This window comes from Mytilus californianus, unplaced genomic scaffold, assembly GCF_021869535.1.
Source record: "Mytilus californianus isolate M0D057914Y unplaced genomic scaffold, xbMytCali1.0.p SCAF_8, whole genome shotgun sequence".
NCBI lineage: Eukaryota > Metazoa > Mollusca > Bivalvia > Mytilida > Mytilidae > Mytilus > Mytilus californianus.
In genome coordinates, this window is record NW_026262734.1 from 103,393,052 (window position 1) to 103,410,893 (window position 17,842).

Below are 17,842 nucleotides of genomic sequence, written 5' to 3' on the forward strand. Positions count from 1 at the left end.
AGAGACCAAATGACACAGAAATTAGCAACTATAGGTCACCATACGGCCTTCAACAATGAGCAAAGTCCATACCGCATAGTCAGCTAGCTATAAAAGGCCCTGAAATGACAAATGTAAAACAATTCAAACGAGAAAACTAACAGCATAATTTATGTACAAAATAATATAAGCTTATATCTAAATTCTTTACAATCCTTGGTTAAAATTTGTACGTTTTTGACAAGGCAGAACACTGCTTTTCATACATGTACATTGATATAATTTCATGGCAGTCAGGAATTTACCGGTACTATGAGATCTCGTTGGGAGGTTGTGAGTTATGTCTGCTGCACTGCTGCAGGTCAGAACTTAAGATGGGTATTTTTTACTGCTAAAAACACACACTTTTGCAATTAAATTATCTGTTGATAAATTAAGGTCAATGAAGAGTAAATAGGCTATGTCACAGGTTTTACTAAAATTTTACATACAACCTAAGACAGCTCGTTGAACTATAACTTGAAATCGAAAAAATAATGCATTTATCTCTTTTATTATCTGAAATATTACTGATTGAATTCTTTCAAAATAGGTGAACATTTGTATAGAAAGCACATAAAATTGGCGAAAAACTTTCATAAATTTGTCTTAAAATCATCAAATCTTTAATTTCCAATACATAGATTTTTCTTAAAAAACTATATGTTGTTGATACATAAATTTCTGTTTTAATGATATAAAATAATCATATGGTCACCTACTTCATTTTTTGTCTAATAACCAATCTGTTACCTAGTGGGTAGTGAAAAACGTCAAACATTAATGTTTCCTGGCCTGCAACGCGGTGACATTACAATTATTTCTACATTTTGTGGTATTTTTTCACATAGAACACCACTTTGAACGATGTATACTGTAAAATCAAAGTTAGTGACCCTATCATTATTTTACATCATTCAAACAGAAATTTATGTATCAACAACATATAGTTTTTTTATGAAAAATCTATGTATTAGAAATAAGAGATTTGATGATTTTAAAACAAATTTAAGAAGGTTTAAAGCCGATTTATGTGCTTTCCATCTAAATGTTCACCTTTTTTGAAAGAATTCAATCATTAATATTTCAGATGATAAAAGAGATAAATGTATTATTTTTTTCGATTTTCAGTTATAGTTCAATGAGCCAGAGTTTTATGCAAAATTTAAGCAAAATCTGTGATATAGCCCATCTACTGTAACTTGACCTTAAGGTTCAAACTCCCACAAGCAAAGTTGACCTTAGATGGATTTGGTAATTCTTTTAGACCCATTTTGATCCTATAGAATTTTTCTTGTTAAAATAGTTACACATCTTTGGCTTTCAATTTTTTTGGAGTATGAGCCTTCCAGAAAAGCGCTTCAGACGCAACATATTTATTAACTGCTAAAAATGCAGCATCTATCATCTTTATGAGTAAGAAAATGCATTGGAGTAAAGTGACCAGTCTTCTTGCAGACTTTTACCTTGATAGCTACCGATTAAAAATCCATTTCAGTATATCTGTGTAGTACAAATCATAAAATTGAGAATGGAAATGGGTAATGTGTCAAAGAGACAACAATCCGACCAAAGAGCAGAAAACAGCCCAAGGCCACATACACATGTACTACAATATTTTTTGTGTTGATTAAGCAAGTAATATTTCATACTGAACACAAAGAAGCCATCAGTCATGGCTGACAGTTTTGATAGTGGAGAAGAAGAGTATACCTGAAACTTTTGAAGTATGGGAACCATATTTGAATGTCCTAATCGAAGAATTGAAGCTAAATACATTAACTGTACCTAGAATTCTATACAAGTTGCTACCCTTCTGGGAATAAGTACTGGTTCCCTGCAATGAAGAGCAAGGGATGGTAACTTCCAACAAAATCAATATAATGTTTTACAATTTCAGGACTTCTGACATTGTTCATACTTCTCCAGGAAGAGGATTTATTAACATGATGTTTAGCAAATGATTTTCTGGACTGCACTGATCACAAACATAACACAGGTCTAATAAAGTCACTGTACCATGAAAAATTAAGCCAATGACAAACAAAATAAATGGTTTACGTCTTCTTACTTTTCCACGTAATATTGCAAATTCAATTCATCTCGGAACAGTCTGACAGTCCCATACAGAACAAAACTACAGTTTTTACTTTCAATCTTTACTTTGTACTAATATTTCATAGAACAATTTACAACACAACCACTTAAACAATAAAGTGAATAATACCTAACTGTTATATCTTTGCACATTTACCTAATGTATACAAAATTATGAAAAACGATAGTCATATATCCACCCCCCTCATTCTACATAAATTTCATCACCAATTTTAATTAAAAGCAATTTTAAACATATTTTGAGATTTCTTATCAATTTTTCCTTTTCCATTTTTTCCTAATAATTTTAACCTTAATAGCCATCAAATATAAGCAATAATAGTCTTGTTCTCTTGTTGAAAAATGACAATATACGAATAGATTCAGTCAAACCAGTAAATAAAGGCCACCCTCAAAACTATAGAAAACTGACCTATTAAGAGAGGTGACCTTTCAACTGAGGTTCAAAATGCAAAAGTATAATATCACTACAGGAGGAAAAGAAGAATTATAGGAACAGGAACAGTCAAAAATGGTTTCTAAATGACCATATTTGCTATGCTAAACTGAAAACTGTTTATTCTGATAACAACTGACTGTTGTGGAGACTTTCCAAAGACATTGGTATATAAAACTTGTTTCAAAAAATAAAATTATAGTACTAAGTTAAAGAGAAATACTTGTAACATGTCTATAATTGTTTACATGATAGCTAACATGCATGTTAAGTAAAAGTATATCCTCTTTGACTAAACAAAGAAGGCAGTGATAAAACCAGTCTCTGTAGATGTCTTTCATATAATCATATTTTGCATATTTCATGAATTCTTTCCTTCAAAAATAACTTTCATTTAAGACTAAAAATATGTACAAATAGTTTGAAAAAGAATTTCAGATTTAAATTTATATACAAAAAAAAAACATCCAGTGTATAAAAAAAGTTTTTCATAAAAAATAAATAAACTAAACTTGATGTTTTGTATCTATCATTATTTTTTTAAACACTCAATTTTGTTGAAATTTTGAAGTTCAATGTAAAAATAGAAGAAATTCAAAGTTTGTAACTCAAAATTAACTCCATTTGAATTCAAATAAATCTTCATTAGCATATTTGTATAAATATGTGGAGAGTGTCTGCATAAAGTTCATAATAAGGTGTAATTTTCCCAGCATAGTATTTTTTACACATCTAAAGTTTTAACTTTTACTGACTTGACGCAGTTTAATATAGAAATGCCCATTCCACACACAATATTTCGTTATTGGTAATCTATATAACTTTTTTTTAATCTAGGGACTATTCAGATGTACTTAGATAAAGATTTTAGTACATTTAAATGATCAATACCATATAATGCTCTTCTGTAGATTCAATTTTTTTTCTCACTTTATCAGGGACAAAAACAAACATTAAGCATTATAAAATGAACAGTAGTAAAGGTCAATCATAACACATTCATAATATTAGATTCATTTTTATCTCACATACCTTTCCAAAGTATTTTCTAATAAGAGCAGCATAAAAATATTTACAAAATCTACATAAATGCCATAAATCTGTATGTATCAATACAAATTCTGAGGTCACACTTCAATCTATAAAAATCTGATAAAAAAACATGTACACATACAAATTTTAACACTATATATAGCTATACAGGTTTGAGGAAAGATAATTTTTGTAAATTAGAAAAATTTCATCATAATACTTGTATAACCATTGTCAAATTTTACCAGAGTTATCTCCCATTATTGTGTAGATTTCTCATACAGAACAATTTTTAACATTTATTTCAGGTGCATTTCATTAACAAAATTTGTCATATTTTTATTATTTAAATAGAATATTTCTTTTAATAAAAGCTTCACTACTGTGGAATTTTAACTATTACTCAAAATGGAGATAACCCCTTATTGATGACAGTAGAAAAAAATACATTTTTCTTTCATTTTAAACTCACTATGAGTTATTTCCCTTTCTGAACAGGTACCTTCTTGAAGCTTATAAATCAAATTTTGAACTTGAATTATTTCAATAACTGTGTAGACATTAAATAAACAAACAGATACAATTTGGATTTCAGATCTTCGTACAATAATGACAATTTTGCTAATTTAGAAATTTTCTGGAAAAATTGGACGCTGCTATATCATGACATATGGGACTCCAAAACTGATGATCAGCTGAAAAATATTTATAATAATAGGCTGTGCTAAATATTTGCCAAGATATAAATTGACTGACAGTCATGTTATAAATTCTGTAGTTTAATCCATGTATTTTTTTAAATGGTCAATTACAGTATGGAATCCTCTTTTCTTTTTTAATATTTCTTAAATATTTCTCATCTTTATTATTAATATTATATGCAAATTTTAAGAAAAGAATTCAAGGAAAACTCTTTGAATGACATAACAATTTGGTTTTTTACAACAATCTTTATCTTAAGGATCATACAAATTTTCAATAAACACACAACAAAGTATGCATTAGAACTAGCATCTAGATTAAGGTATTCAGGCAGTGTTTAAAAATAATGCCAATAAATGTTAAACATGTTCAACAAAAGTTTTTTTTGGCTACTGACTTTTATCTAACAGTTTTTTTTTTTATATGATAAAAAAGTTATTGTGTTTCAAAACAAACAAAAAACAATGAATTGTAAACTCTATTAATAGTCACATGCTCAATAACTAGCAAATTCAGAAAATGGACAAAATGTTTTCTAAAATATTGGAAATTATAAACCATGACAACCGGAGATTATGCTCTTGATAACATTAAATGCAGCTACAATTTAGGAGTTGTGGGGATGTGTCAATGAGACTGCAGTCATTTTCATGTTCTTTTTTTAACTAAAGGAATGCTTTTTAACATCATTTATCAATAAGAAGCTAGTATCTAAAAGTTAAAGTAAAAGTACGTAAGTGATCTGTTTATACAAACATTAAACCATTCTATCAATACACAATCAAAATCTGTTTGTATCAGTTTACCAAGATTTTTTATTTTTTTAAATTTATGCAATATAAATATTTTTATAAATTCAAGCGTTGACAAAATCTACCTTGAGAATAAACGTATGACATATATGAATAATACGTCCCGTAAACGGGCGTATAAAAATAATATCTTTACTAAATTGTAACAAACATTAAAAATCAACTATAATAGGCCCGATAACACAATTAATATAAAAAAAACAGCACCTGCGCTTTCTCAATAATATTTTCAGTCTGGTGTATTACTTTTCGAGACAAATTATAACACAATTATAGAAAACCTCATCAGCTCTAACTCAAAATATGAACAATTTTATGTTCGGGGGTCTTGAATTTAATTTAACAACTTCTCATATACTAATTTTTGACCTTTTTCAAATGGAACAAATCACTTCTTTACTTTAAAATACATATCCCAAATTTCTTAAGTGTAATTACAACCCCTTACATGCTATTTGAGGCATAAAACATGAAGAAATCAATTTAGGAAGGTGTATGAAAAATGTTTGAAAGTAATACACTGTCCACACTAGGGACTGTATTTGTAGACAAAGAAAATCAAAGGGCTATAATTGTGTCATTGGGCCAATCGCTATCACAAACTTTTATAAAAAGTAAGCAATTTCTATCTACTACTTGGATTTACAAACTAGACAACTCTGCTTCAAACAAAAAAAGCTGCCTTAAACAAACAATTAAAAACATGGCAATATACAGGTTGTAGTAAAAATTCCCTTCTAACAAATTAAAAGGAGTAACTCATTACATTGAAACAACAATTTTACTATTTGATATCTAAACTTTGTAATCATTAACAAGTACATGTAATATAGATCGATACTAAATAATAATGATACAGGATATAAAAATGAATTCCTGTAATAACAGCATTCAAAAAAAGTTTCTTGGACCAAAATGACCAAAACTACAAAAGTCTTTTAGCATTTTAGTGAATAAACATTCAATCTTCATAAACATGATAAAAGAGAAGATAAAATCAAATATCAGAAATATATAGCCTAACAGTGCAAGTGAAAGATAAGTATGTCCTGAGAAATATAATTCAATTTTAATCAATCACACAAATTATACTGAATTCCACAGTGAACACCCCACCCTCCCCAAAAGTGCTCAAGAAAATTCAAAGATGGGCCATTTTAAAAGGCAGAAAGTTCATCATACTGTTCCGTTTGAATTGACATGTCTGAGTGGGCACTTGAAAAATACTCAGATCACTAAGGACTGAATAAATCTCAGTTTGAAAAAAAACCCAAACTCAAAACAAACAAATTAAAATATGCTGCCACACTTTAAATGACAATTTAAATATCCATTATTCATAGGTGTTCCATTAAATCATACATCTTTAGTCAGGGAAGGCACTGAAAATGTGGTTACCATCCACTGAGGCAAATTTAGGATTTGTTTTCCATTTTCAATGTCTTTAACACCCATCCATAACTGAGACTTGTAAGTGCCTTCCCTAGGTCATATGTATGCTTTTATGGAACGGCCCTAGGGACGTGAAGTAAGCATTGGTGGTCTATCAAGCTTTTCTACTTTGGATTAAGACGTCGACTTAAATTGGGGAGAGGATTTTGAATAGCACATAATGTTATAATTATGTGTTCATGGGAGGTTGTCTCCAATGAAATATTTAAAAAGAAACATAACATTTATAAGTACAGTCTACTAAGTGGTCTCATGTTCAGTATCTTGGTCCGACCGAATATCAAACTGAACTAAAATGAGTGGACATTATTTTCTGCATCTATGTCATCATTTCATAGTGAATGATGACTGTCGACACTATTTGATGATTTCATTGGTTGTTCATGGAGTAGGCGTTTCTGGAGGTGTGATTGTCTCTGTGGATATTGTTCTTTTGGGGCAAGGGACTTCTGCTTCCTCTAGACCACGCTTTTTCTGACCAGGCTGAAAAAGTTCATAAAACATTGTATTACTACTAGACTAAGTTTGAAATCATAGTTACAATTAAAAGTATATTAATAAAGGCAGAATTTTCTTGGGCTGATATTTCTTTTTTGTTGTAGCCACAATACTGTTTTCTTTTCCTTTATTGTGACATCACAAAATGAGACTTATCACCAAAATCATAGTTACTGTGAGGAGCATGATGGGTGCACCATGTGAAGTGGGATCTGCCTACCCTTCAGGAGCATCTGAGATCTCCCCAAGTTTCAAGTGGGGTTTGTGTTGCTTAGACTTGTTTTCTGTGATGTGTTTTGTAGACCGTCGTTATACTTTTAGACACTTTTGTTTTTAGGTGTGGTTTCGTTGGTTTCTCTTTGATTTATAAACTTTGATTGTCCCATTTGGTACTTTCTGGCTCTTTTTTGACATAAAATTGAGAAATATATTAGTTGCCTATCCCGCAGTTACTATGGAATAGATATTCCTGTCTCTTGGATGAAACAATATACATATCCCGTTTTCAAAGGTTTTTAAAACTTTTTCCAAAAAATTATTTGAATGTTAAGAAAAAAACATCAGACACCAACCAGAATGTAAGACTAGAAAATCTAAGGAACCATCAAGTAAAACTTCCCAGGGATTAAAAAGTCCACTAGCCCGACGCCCGGGACCATAGCATTTAGGCCTCGGGCAACCAAAACTTGTAACCCAATATGCCCGACGGACTAGTAACAAAAAATTCTTGGTGTTTCCAAAATAGAAAGTGGAAAATCCCCTCATCACTATTCTATCTTAGCCAATCAGATTCAACTACGTCGTCCAGGATTCCCAGAATTTGAATTGATTTTGTACAAGTTTTAAAAATAGAACAAATAACTCTGGGTTGATCCCGTACTTTCAATATCAATTTGTCAGTACAGGGGGTATTGTACATTGCTTATGAAACCAAAGAAATATAATGTAAGCTGATTGTACCTCCTTCTGAATAATTTATTGCAATATAAATGTGAATCCCTTTTGACAGGAGAAACCTGACTTTTGTCAGATATAAATTTATAAATTTATAAATTTGTAACATGTGCATGATCACATGTTATGGACGCCATTTTGTTTTTGTTAACATACCGTGAAGAAGCCTCCAGAACCATGACCTAAACATTAACAGTCTTCAGAAAACTTAAACTTGATGCAATAATATTTCATCAATCATGATGTATAAATCTTCATTGATATTCAAATAAATTTGATTTCTAAAGAAATAAAATTTATAACTAATATAATTTCAGTTTAGAGACTGTACTCAGTTTGTAATCTATTTATAGCCCACAATTAGCTTTCCTGTTAAAAATGTAAATATGGACATTACTTCGTTTATAAAACAATTATAAAAGTCACAAACTATTGATGGTTGATATTTATTTTTAATAAATAGGATTTTAAAACTGAAAACAAATATGAGCATTACATATAACCAGCTGATAATTCTTTTACACAAACGTGATGATGTATCTGATAAAAATCCTTTTATATAACCATGTATAACAGTGGTCAAGACTTGTACCATCTCAGGATTTGGTCAACTCATTATTGCAGAATATTCAATGAATATACAATTATCGGTTAATTGAATATATCGGCTAATGGGATATTTTTTTGCTGACATAAGTTTTGGGTATATATCCGATTTGCCAAAATCTACTGTACCACGGATAAAAATTGTTAAGTTTATAGAATTCATTGTATTATGCAGCAAACTCTGAATTTGTAAGACATACTCGGGCTAGCAGGTCAGTTTTGATGGGCTTGTAGTTCTTCCAACAGGGCTAGTAAAATCCTGCTACCAATTAGCCCTGGGCTATTGAGCTGTAACAAAATTTCTTAACCCCTGCTTCCAGATTGGAAATTAAGACTTGGGTGTCGAGATTTCCAGTCTCTTAATTTGTAATTTTTTAATGTCTAATCATTATATGATATTATACCTCAAAACTCTTACTCCAGTTAATAGAAAAATAATAAGTAATTTGGTTCTCTTATAACAAAAGTAATTCTTATCAAGAAAAACCAAAAAAGGTTTATTAGTTCCACAGATTTCTTAAAAAGGGCTCAAAGGCAAAGTCAAGAAGTAACACAAAGCCCATTGATTTGAAAATACAGTAGAATATACTGTTATACTTACAGTGCCAATAGGAGGAATCATCCCATCAGAATCTGGATACATTAAATCTCTTGCTTTACTCATCATCTCTTCATCCTGTTCAATAAAATCTTACCAGTTATTCAATAATTGTAATATGCAATATCATAAACAAGAGGCTCTCAAGAGCCTGAATCACTCACCTGTATTTCAGAGGAGAAGATTTTTAAATGTTAGCAAACTTGATGAACAAATTGTGTAAAATTGTCTTTAAAGGGCAATAACTCCTTAAAGGGTCAATTGACAATTATGGTCATATTAACTTTTTTGTAGATCTTACTTTGCTGAACATTATTGCTGCTTACAGTTTATATATATCTATAATAATATTCAAAATAATAACAAATAAAATGCTTCGCTGGGCGCAGCTTGATACGACCGCAGAGGTCGAACCCTGAACAGTTGGGGCAAGTATGGACACAACATTCAAGCTTGATACAGCTCTGAATTTGGATTGTGATTAAATATTTGACACAGCATAGGTTTCTGACACAGAAAGAATGTGGTCTAAGAACTTCAATTTTTTTAATTTACCTATTATGATCCAATGTCAAAAATCAAAATACATGGTTAGATTCAGCATATCAAAGAACCCCATATATTCAATTTTTGTTGAAATCAAACAAAGTTTAATTTTGGACCCCAACTTGGACCAACTTGAAAACTGGTCCCATAATCAAAAATCTAAACACATGTTTAGATTCAGCATATCAAAGAACCCCAAGAATTCAATTTTTGTTAAAATCAAACTAAGTTTAATTTTGGACCCTTTGGACCTTAATGTAGACCAATTAAAAAAAACGGGACCCAAAATTAAAAATCTAAATACACGGTTAGATTTGGAATATCAAAGAACCCCAATAATTAAATTTTTGATGAAATCAAACAAAGTTTAATTTTGGACCCTTTTGACCTCAATATGAACCAATTTGATAGCGGGCCCACAAATAAAAAATCTAAATACATGTTTAGATTCAGCATATCAAAGAACCCCATATATTCAATTTTTGTTAAAATCAAACAAAGTTTAATTTTGGACCCTTTGGACCTTACTGTAGACCAATTTGAAAACTGGACCCAAAATTAAAAATCTAAATACACGGTTAGATTCGGCATAACAAATAAATAAATGTGGTCAAAGATTTTACAAATCTAATGCGCCATACTGGTCTTCCTTTATAAATATGCATTTCTTTAAACATAATTTAAAAGCAGTGTAAGGGAAGTAACCAAGTAACCAAAACGTTGTATTCTGATTACCTCCCTTACACTGTTTTAAATTATCTTAATTGTTCATTAACCATTACTTTATACATAATTTAAAGCAGTGTAAGGGAGATAATTTCAATGATGTATTTGATTTATCTCCCTTACACTGCTTTAAATTATGTTTTGTACTAAAGTATTTGTCCATTAATGAGGACAACCTTGTTTTTCCCCCTTTTTTGCCCCTAATTCTTAAACGGTTTGAGCAATAACCCCCCAAAAGCAAATCCTAACCATCCCTTTGTGGTATGGAAACTTGTAGTATAATTTCAGAGAGATCCATACACCGTTCCACAGTTATTGTCTGGAATCTAGAAAATGCTTATTTTTGGCCCCTTTTTGGCCCCTAATTCCTTAACTATCTGTACCATAACCCCCAAAATCAATCCCCACCTTCCTTTTGTGGTATTGAACCTTATGGTAAAATTTCATAGAGATCCATTCACTTAAACTAAAGTTAGAGTGCGAAAACTAATGCGTCTTCGGACGACGACGCCGGACGACGACGCCAATGTCATACCAATATACGACCACAAAAATTTTTTTGCGGTCGTATAAAAACTGCAAAATTTTGTTATAACTACCAATTCGGTGGCAGCAACCCAACAATGGGTTGTTCGATTCGTCTGAAAATTTCAGAGCTGATAGATCTTGACCAATTGAAGAAATTTACCCCATGTCAGATTTGCTCTAAAAGTTTTAGTTTTTGAGATATAAGCCAAAAACTGCATTTGACCCTTTGTTCTATTTTTAGCCATGGCGGCCATGTTTGTCGATGGATCAAAACTTCGGATACAATTTATAAACTAGATACCCTAAGGAACATTTAGTTAAAGTTTGAAGGTATTTGGCCCAGTAGTTTCAGGAGAAGATTTTTGAAATAGTTTACGACGACAGACGACGACGACAGAAGACGGACACCAAGTGATGGCATAAGTTCACATAGGGCCCTTCGGGCCACGGTGAGCTAAAAATTATGTTAAATTCAGAACAATGAAAAACGAAAATTTTAGAATTGGATATGTCCATATCGAAATATTTCAGAAACTTACAGAATGAAAATAAAAATGAATCACATATGAACTATAGAAAAGTAATTTTTGCTATTTAAAAGACATTTAATTTCCAAAGTACTAACCTTAAAGGGTTTTAGGTTGTTACGGAATATAAACACTAAATACATGTTAAGATAAAAAGTCATCAGAATTACCTCCCCTTATAATTCAAATCTTTACATTTTTTTGAATCAATAAGTTACAACCATATGACAAAATCTTATAAATATCTTCATTTAAAATGAAAAGTCCAACTACTAAATTGCTTTCCTGCATCAAACTTCATTAATTTAAGTCAAAATCTTTACTGATAATTTACAATTATCTGTGATCTAAGATGGTGGGATATGTCCATGTTACTCTTTTTGATAACAAATTTGTTTGTTGGTTTTTCAGAGATAAATATAAATTGTAACCATAAAATTGAGTTCAGAAAATTAATTTTTGGTGACCTTGTGTAGTTCTGATCTTTGTTTACATCTGTTATTTATGTATTTGGTTTTAAAGAGTTATGACATCTAATTCCTAAAATTTACCATTCATGAATATTGTTCGTTTTACAAGATCTAAATCAATTACAAGGTTCAAACACTTAAGGCTATTTTTTTCTGTTTTCTTAACTTACTTTGAACCATGGGTGACTTATTGCATCACTTAAGACAATTCTTTTCTTGACATCTACAGTCATTAGTTTCTTGATTAAATCAATTGCTGAAAGGAAGAAAAAATCATAAATCAGACAATTTTACAGCTCCCATATAGAGATTTGTAGACTAAGTAAATGAAAGAACCAGTATGCAAAAACAATCATTGTTTGGATAGTTGTCTCATTGGCAATCATACCACATCTCCTTATTTTTGTATAGCCTTCTACATAAATTAAGATTCCCGCCCACAGTGTTAAAGAGTAATGTGGATTTCATTTATCAGTTAAGTTATGAAAAATTAAAATAAAAGAAGAATATGTCGGAGGACACATATGCCCTCCCTCATGTTTTGAAACGAAAATAAGACAGACAGACAGAACGGAAAGACCAAAGGAATGAAAAACAGATGGTCAAGGGTAACACTTAATGCCCCAATCGCCTACAACGGGGGCATAAAAATTTAAACATTTTTCTTCACATGCTATTTCTTGATCTTAAAAAGCTTCTGTTCAACTTTCATAACATTCAATGCCGGTTAAACTGAGTCACCGATGTTGAAAAATGTTCATCCTGGACTGAATGTATATGTAAACTACAAAAAATTCAGTCCATCTATCAGTAAAATACTGAAAAATGTCAAAAATATATTTTCAAAATTTTGCTGAAATTTCATAAAATTCAAATAGATTTGAAAAGCTTCTGTCAAAGTTTCTGTAATTTCCATTATATTTTGACAAATTTGTTGACGTTAGAAAAACAATGACCTTAGACTGTAGCTTAATGTTGCTATAAACTAAAAAAAAATAAAGTCCATTTATCAGTTTAATAGGGAAACAAATATTTTCTATTTCAGTTGAAATGTACATGATCATTGTAACAAAAGGATTAACTTACATCCATTACATTTGAACTTTGATGGATAATTGTCTCATTGGCAATCATACTACATCTCCTTATTTTCATATTATCAGATAAAAGAAGAATGTGTCTGAGGACACGAATGCCCCCTCTCAAGCTTCAAACAAACGAAAATGGGACGGACGAAAGGAAAGACAGATGGACGGAAAGACCAAAGGATGGACGGTCAAGGGTAACACTTAATGCCCCTGTCGCCTACAGTGGGCGCATAAAAAAAGTAGAAAAATATTTTACTTGTGACCAAACAATGCTGAGGATTTTAATGTGATTAAATTAAGATTCAAATTACCATCTTCTGATATATTGCTCCAGTACTGTTTTGGGAATGTGAAGTGTCCACCAAGAATTTGTTTTGGTAGTTCCATGTCTTTTCTTTCATCAGAAAATGGAGGGTACCCTGATAAACTGAAAAATATTATAATACAACTAAATTTAAAATTCATCGTTTAGTTTATGAAAAGTTTAATTTTGAAAACACATCACATGGTAAAACATGCTCTCATTCAGCTTTTTACATGTTGTGGATTCTTTTATTTTCATGGGTACCAATTTTTGTGGTCTAATTAAAAACTGTTTTTTTCGTTGATTTTTGATTTTGTGGTTTTACCAGTCTGCATACAAGCCTATTGAAAATTCATACTTTGTTGAACATTTGAATTGGTGGAACCATTAATTATCAATGAACATTTGAATTGGTGGAACCATTAATCATCAATAAGTTTTTAAGAGTTGTGATTCATGGTTAACTTCCATGATTAAAAACTTGACATGTAACAGACAGTCTCACAGATCAAAAAACATAATGCCATACTGCTATCATAAGTGTGGTATAACATTAAGATTAAGCCTTACTTTATTTGGCCTTTTTAAAACTTTTTTAATTCAAGTGTCACTGATGCATCTCTTGTAGACAGACGAAAAGTGTGTTTGGCGTACAAAATTATACCTGGTATATTTTTTCACTTACCATATAAATAATATAACTCCTAAGCTCCAACAGTCTATAGCTTTTGTATACTGTCCACTTCCTGCTGTGATAAGAATTTCTGGAGCTAAATATGTAGGTGTTCCACAAAATGTCTTCATGATAGACCCTGCATCAACAAACTTTGATAAACCAAAATCTGTAACCTGTAATATATATAGGTATATCAATCTAAAATGACTACTGCAGAACAAAATCAATGTAAGATTCACTTCCATATTTTCATTTTTTTCTTCCAGCAGGTTTTATGAAATTAATTTCATATCTTTTTTTTATCAGTTTGTATCAATTTAGGATATTATATTTTTTTTCAAAATTTCATTTTAATACATTTTAACTGCTCATGATACTCAGATTGTAATGTTCATATAATGTTTATCTTACAGCCGTTATCCTAATGCTAGCAAGTTAAAGGTTTGGTTGGCTTGCTTGCTTTGCTTGTATTAAACTTTGCTCAAGCATTGTAATTAAGATTGACATCTGCAAACAATATAAGTAGGTGGTGTTAAACCTGTATATAGGTAAATTTGATTATTTGATAATGTCCAATCAAATTTAAATATAATGTATACAAGTTTAACTCTGCCTTTTTATATTGTTTTCATATGTCAATCTTAATTACAATGCTTCAGCAAACATTAATACAAACAAAGCAAGCAAGCCAAACCTTTAACTTGCTAGCATTAGGATAACAGCTGTAATAATAAGAATTTTTTAAAACAGTTAGAATAAAATATTCCATTTTCTTCTGACAGGGAATCCTGTGAAAAATATTTTGTGCGGACATTTGTCTCCTTGAAAATCGTACCACACCTTCTTGTTTTTATTTTGTGTGTTATTTAATATATATTTTCAGACTTGTGCTCATACAAATTACTGACAAGCTTTTTTTCAAAGGCACATAAAATTTTGTGGTTTAAATCAACCAATAAAATTCGTATTGTGGTTCACACAGCTTGTAGACAGACCCATCCTATATATTATGATTGTTTATGATCTGTCTTTATTATCATACATTGATCTAATGAAAAATAAAAGAAGAATGTGTCCCATACAGATGTCCCCACTTGTAAATACGCAATGTACAAATTCAAACCTATTGACATTTTGTTTTCTTTGAAACTTAATGACATCTGTTTCTGTATGTTGAGTGTGGAAATACCGTAGAAAGGCTTGTATAGTTCGCAGTGGTACATAGTCCGCACCCCCTTCTCCCCACGAAATTTTAGGTAAAAAAACTTTTTGTAACTGTTAGAAAAGGTCTAATGAAACTCCGGTAATTTCAAATCCTGTGCGGTCGTTTGCGGTATTTTCTTGGAAAAACTTGTTTTCCATCATCAAACAGAAGCTGAAACTGCTTGTTAATGATTCTAGAACGCTTCATGATTGTAAAAATAAGTTTAATTCACTTAAAAAACAATTTAGAAACTTGTGTATGTTTAAACAGGAAGTTTAAAAAGCACGTGTAAAAGAAGAAATTAACCGGTGAGAGTCGAAATCCGTACATAACAGATATCACTATAATACGACTTTGAAAGTAAAACAGTTCCATCCTTTTGTAAAACAGTCTTTAATATATCTATCACATTAATGTTTGAAGGGTCTTAAGCTAATACAAACCATATTAGTCAGTATGAAACACCAAAACGGAACGAACAATAACCGATTTCGTTTTGTAGTTTACAAATTCTAAGCTGGTTTACGGTTGTCTTTTTCACTATGTTTGTATCGTTTCAATCGAGCAGATACCAGTTTATTTCAACCAATGCATTGAAAAGAAACGAGAAATTTGTAATGAAAGGTTTAGTTTTTATATTTATCAGTATTAATTTGATATTGAATAGAAATAACTTATTAATATGGATGAGTTAAAATTATTAGTTTGAAAAATGATAAGAGCGCCCTCTACAATAGAAATAACAAAGATGGCGGAACGTAAACAAACCACCTCGACCGCGAAATTGAAATTTTTCTCTTATTTCTTGCTTATTGTACTCTATAGTCCGCACCCCGTCTGGAAGGTCCAATTTTGGAGAATAAAACCGCGGACTATACAAGCCTTTCTACGGTATCTTATTCACCAATTTTTCCAATTATAAAAGAGACATTACTCAAGAACAGTGAAAGTGGCAACATCCAAATTCGAACTTGATCTCTGTTTAATGATAATCTGCATTGTATATTATAAAGTTTAATAACATTTAGTTATAGCAAAGTAAAGTAAGAGAACAGAAACCAATTTCTAGCTTGCATTTCCTTTTATGATTTTCTTGATAGAGGTTTGCTGCTTACTAGCTTAAGGAAGCAAATGATTTAAGGGTTCCTACATGTCCTAGTTGTATATATAGTTGTAAAGTTGAAGTCATCGCTTTAAAAGTTAAACAGTCACCAACGTGATTTGGTTGACCATTATTGATATTCTGTGTTACAGAGGACACCCAAAATGTTCCAATATTGTTTCCACAACAAGCCTGTTCTTTTATCTTCTATTGTGACATCACCAAACTAGACTTGAAGCTGAGTTTGTAATTACCATGAGCAACACAATGGGTGCCTTATGTGGAGCAGCATCTGATAACCCTTCCAGAGCAAATAGGATCACCCCCAGTTTTTGGTGGGGTTAGTGTTGCTCAGTCTTTTGTTTTCTATGTTGTGTTTTCTATGTAGTGTTTTCTATGTGGTGTTTTCTATGTAGTGTTTTCTATGTGGTGTTTTCTAGATTGTTGTTATGAATTTTACCCGTCCCTTTGGTATATCCTGTCTCTTTTTCAGCCTGGTTGCACAGGAATATATGCAACTGAATATTAGGCAAACAACAAGCAATCTTTGTTTGATTTAATGATGTACTTAGGTCAGGTTTAGGAATTTTTGTCAGATGTTCGGACTCCTTGGTTTTTTTCCCCAAGATACAGGGTAAAATATTTTGCCCCATAACACCCATTTTTCTTTTCATATAAGTATAAGACTTCAATAGCTCATAAAAAGTCATTTACCAAAATTTAAGCAGATTCTAGATTTCTTTTCTTTCGATTTGAGACCCAAATAATACCAATGCAAATATAAGGTAAAAGTCTGAGTCACCTTTTTCCGCCATTTTTTAAAAATTAAATATCTCGAAAAGGAGCTCCATAACCTATCAATATTTTAAGCTTATTATGTTCCTCAACTAAGGCTCTTCTGACTTTTTGTATCAATTTTAAATTCTAGATTTTTTTAATTTCACCAAACTACATCCTTTACCAGTACAGTAATAGCTCTCTTTATCAGAGATCTAATAATAGTTTCAGTCTGACTTCTCTGATACTCACCTTGATCAATGTTTCATTTGCATCTGTCGCTAGTAATATGTTCTCTGGCTACAACAAAAGTAAAATATTACTTAAATACTATCACTGATGTGTGCATAGAGAACAGTTTTGTATAATGCCTATCTTAGATTAAATAGGAAATATATAATTTGTAAAAATTTCAAAAAGTCATGAACCACTGCATATTTTCATAGTGTTTAGCTGAATTTGAGACAACATCATTATAAATAAACTTAATGTTTTTTTGCATCTTTTTATCTATTTGTTTGTATTATGAATAATGGGAAGACAGAAGTCTTTAGGTCGATATATATGGTCTTGCATCATTTTCAGAACAATTTCTACTAAAATTGTGGATTACAAGTTTTCATTGAAATAAAACAACTGATGTGGTAGCTGTTGAGCAGACACAGTAT

General features: G+C 30.9%; 1 protein-coding gene across 1 annotated transcript in view; it reads right to left on the reverse strand.

The window, feature by feature from the left end:
- Window positions 1-5,242: 5,242 nt before the first annotated feature.
- Window positions 5,243-17,842, reverse strand: part of LOC127712666 (serine/threonine-protein kinase Chk2-like) — a 32,170-nt gene continuing 19,570 nt past the window's right edge. Inside the window, exons 11-16 of the mRNA XM_052219253.1 lie at window positions 17,427-17,474; window positions 14,101-14,264; window positions 13,423-13,538; window positions 12,194-12,279; window positions 9,230-9,304; window positions 5,243-7,053 (exon numbers count right to left, since the gene is read on the reverse strand). Of these exons, the coding sequence (XP_052075213.1) occupies window positions 6,952-7,053; window positions 9,230-9,304; window positions 12,194-12,279; window positions 13,423-13,538; window positions 14,101-14,264; window positions 17,427-17,474 (591 nt within the window). The 3' untranslated portion in view covers window positions 5,243-6,951. The remainder of the gene's footprint in view (window positions 7,054-9,229; window positions 9,305-12,193; window positions 12,280-13,422; window positions 13,539-14,100; window positions 14,265-17,426; window positions 17,475-17,842) is intronic.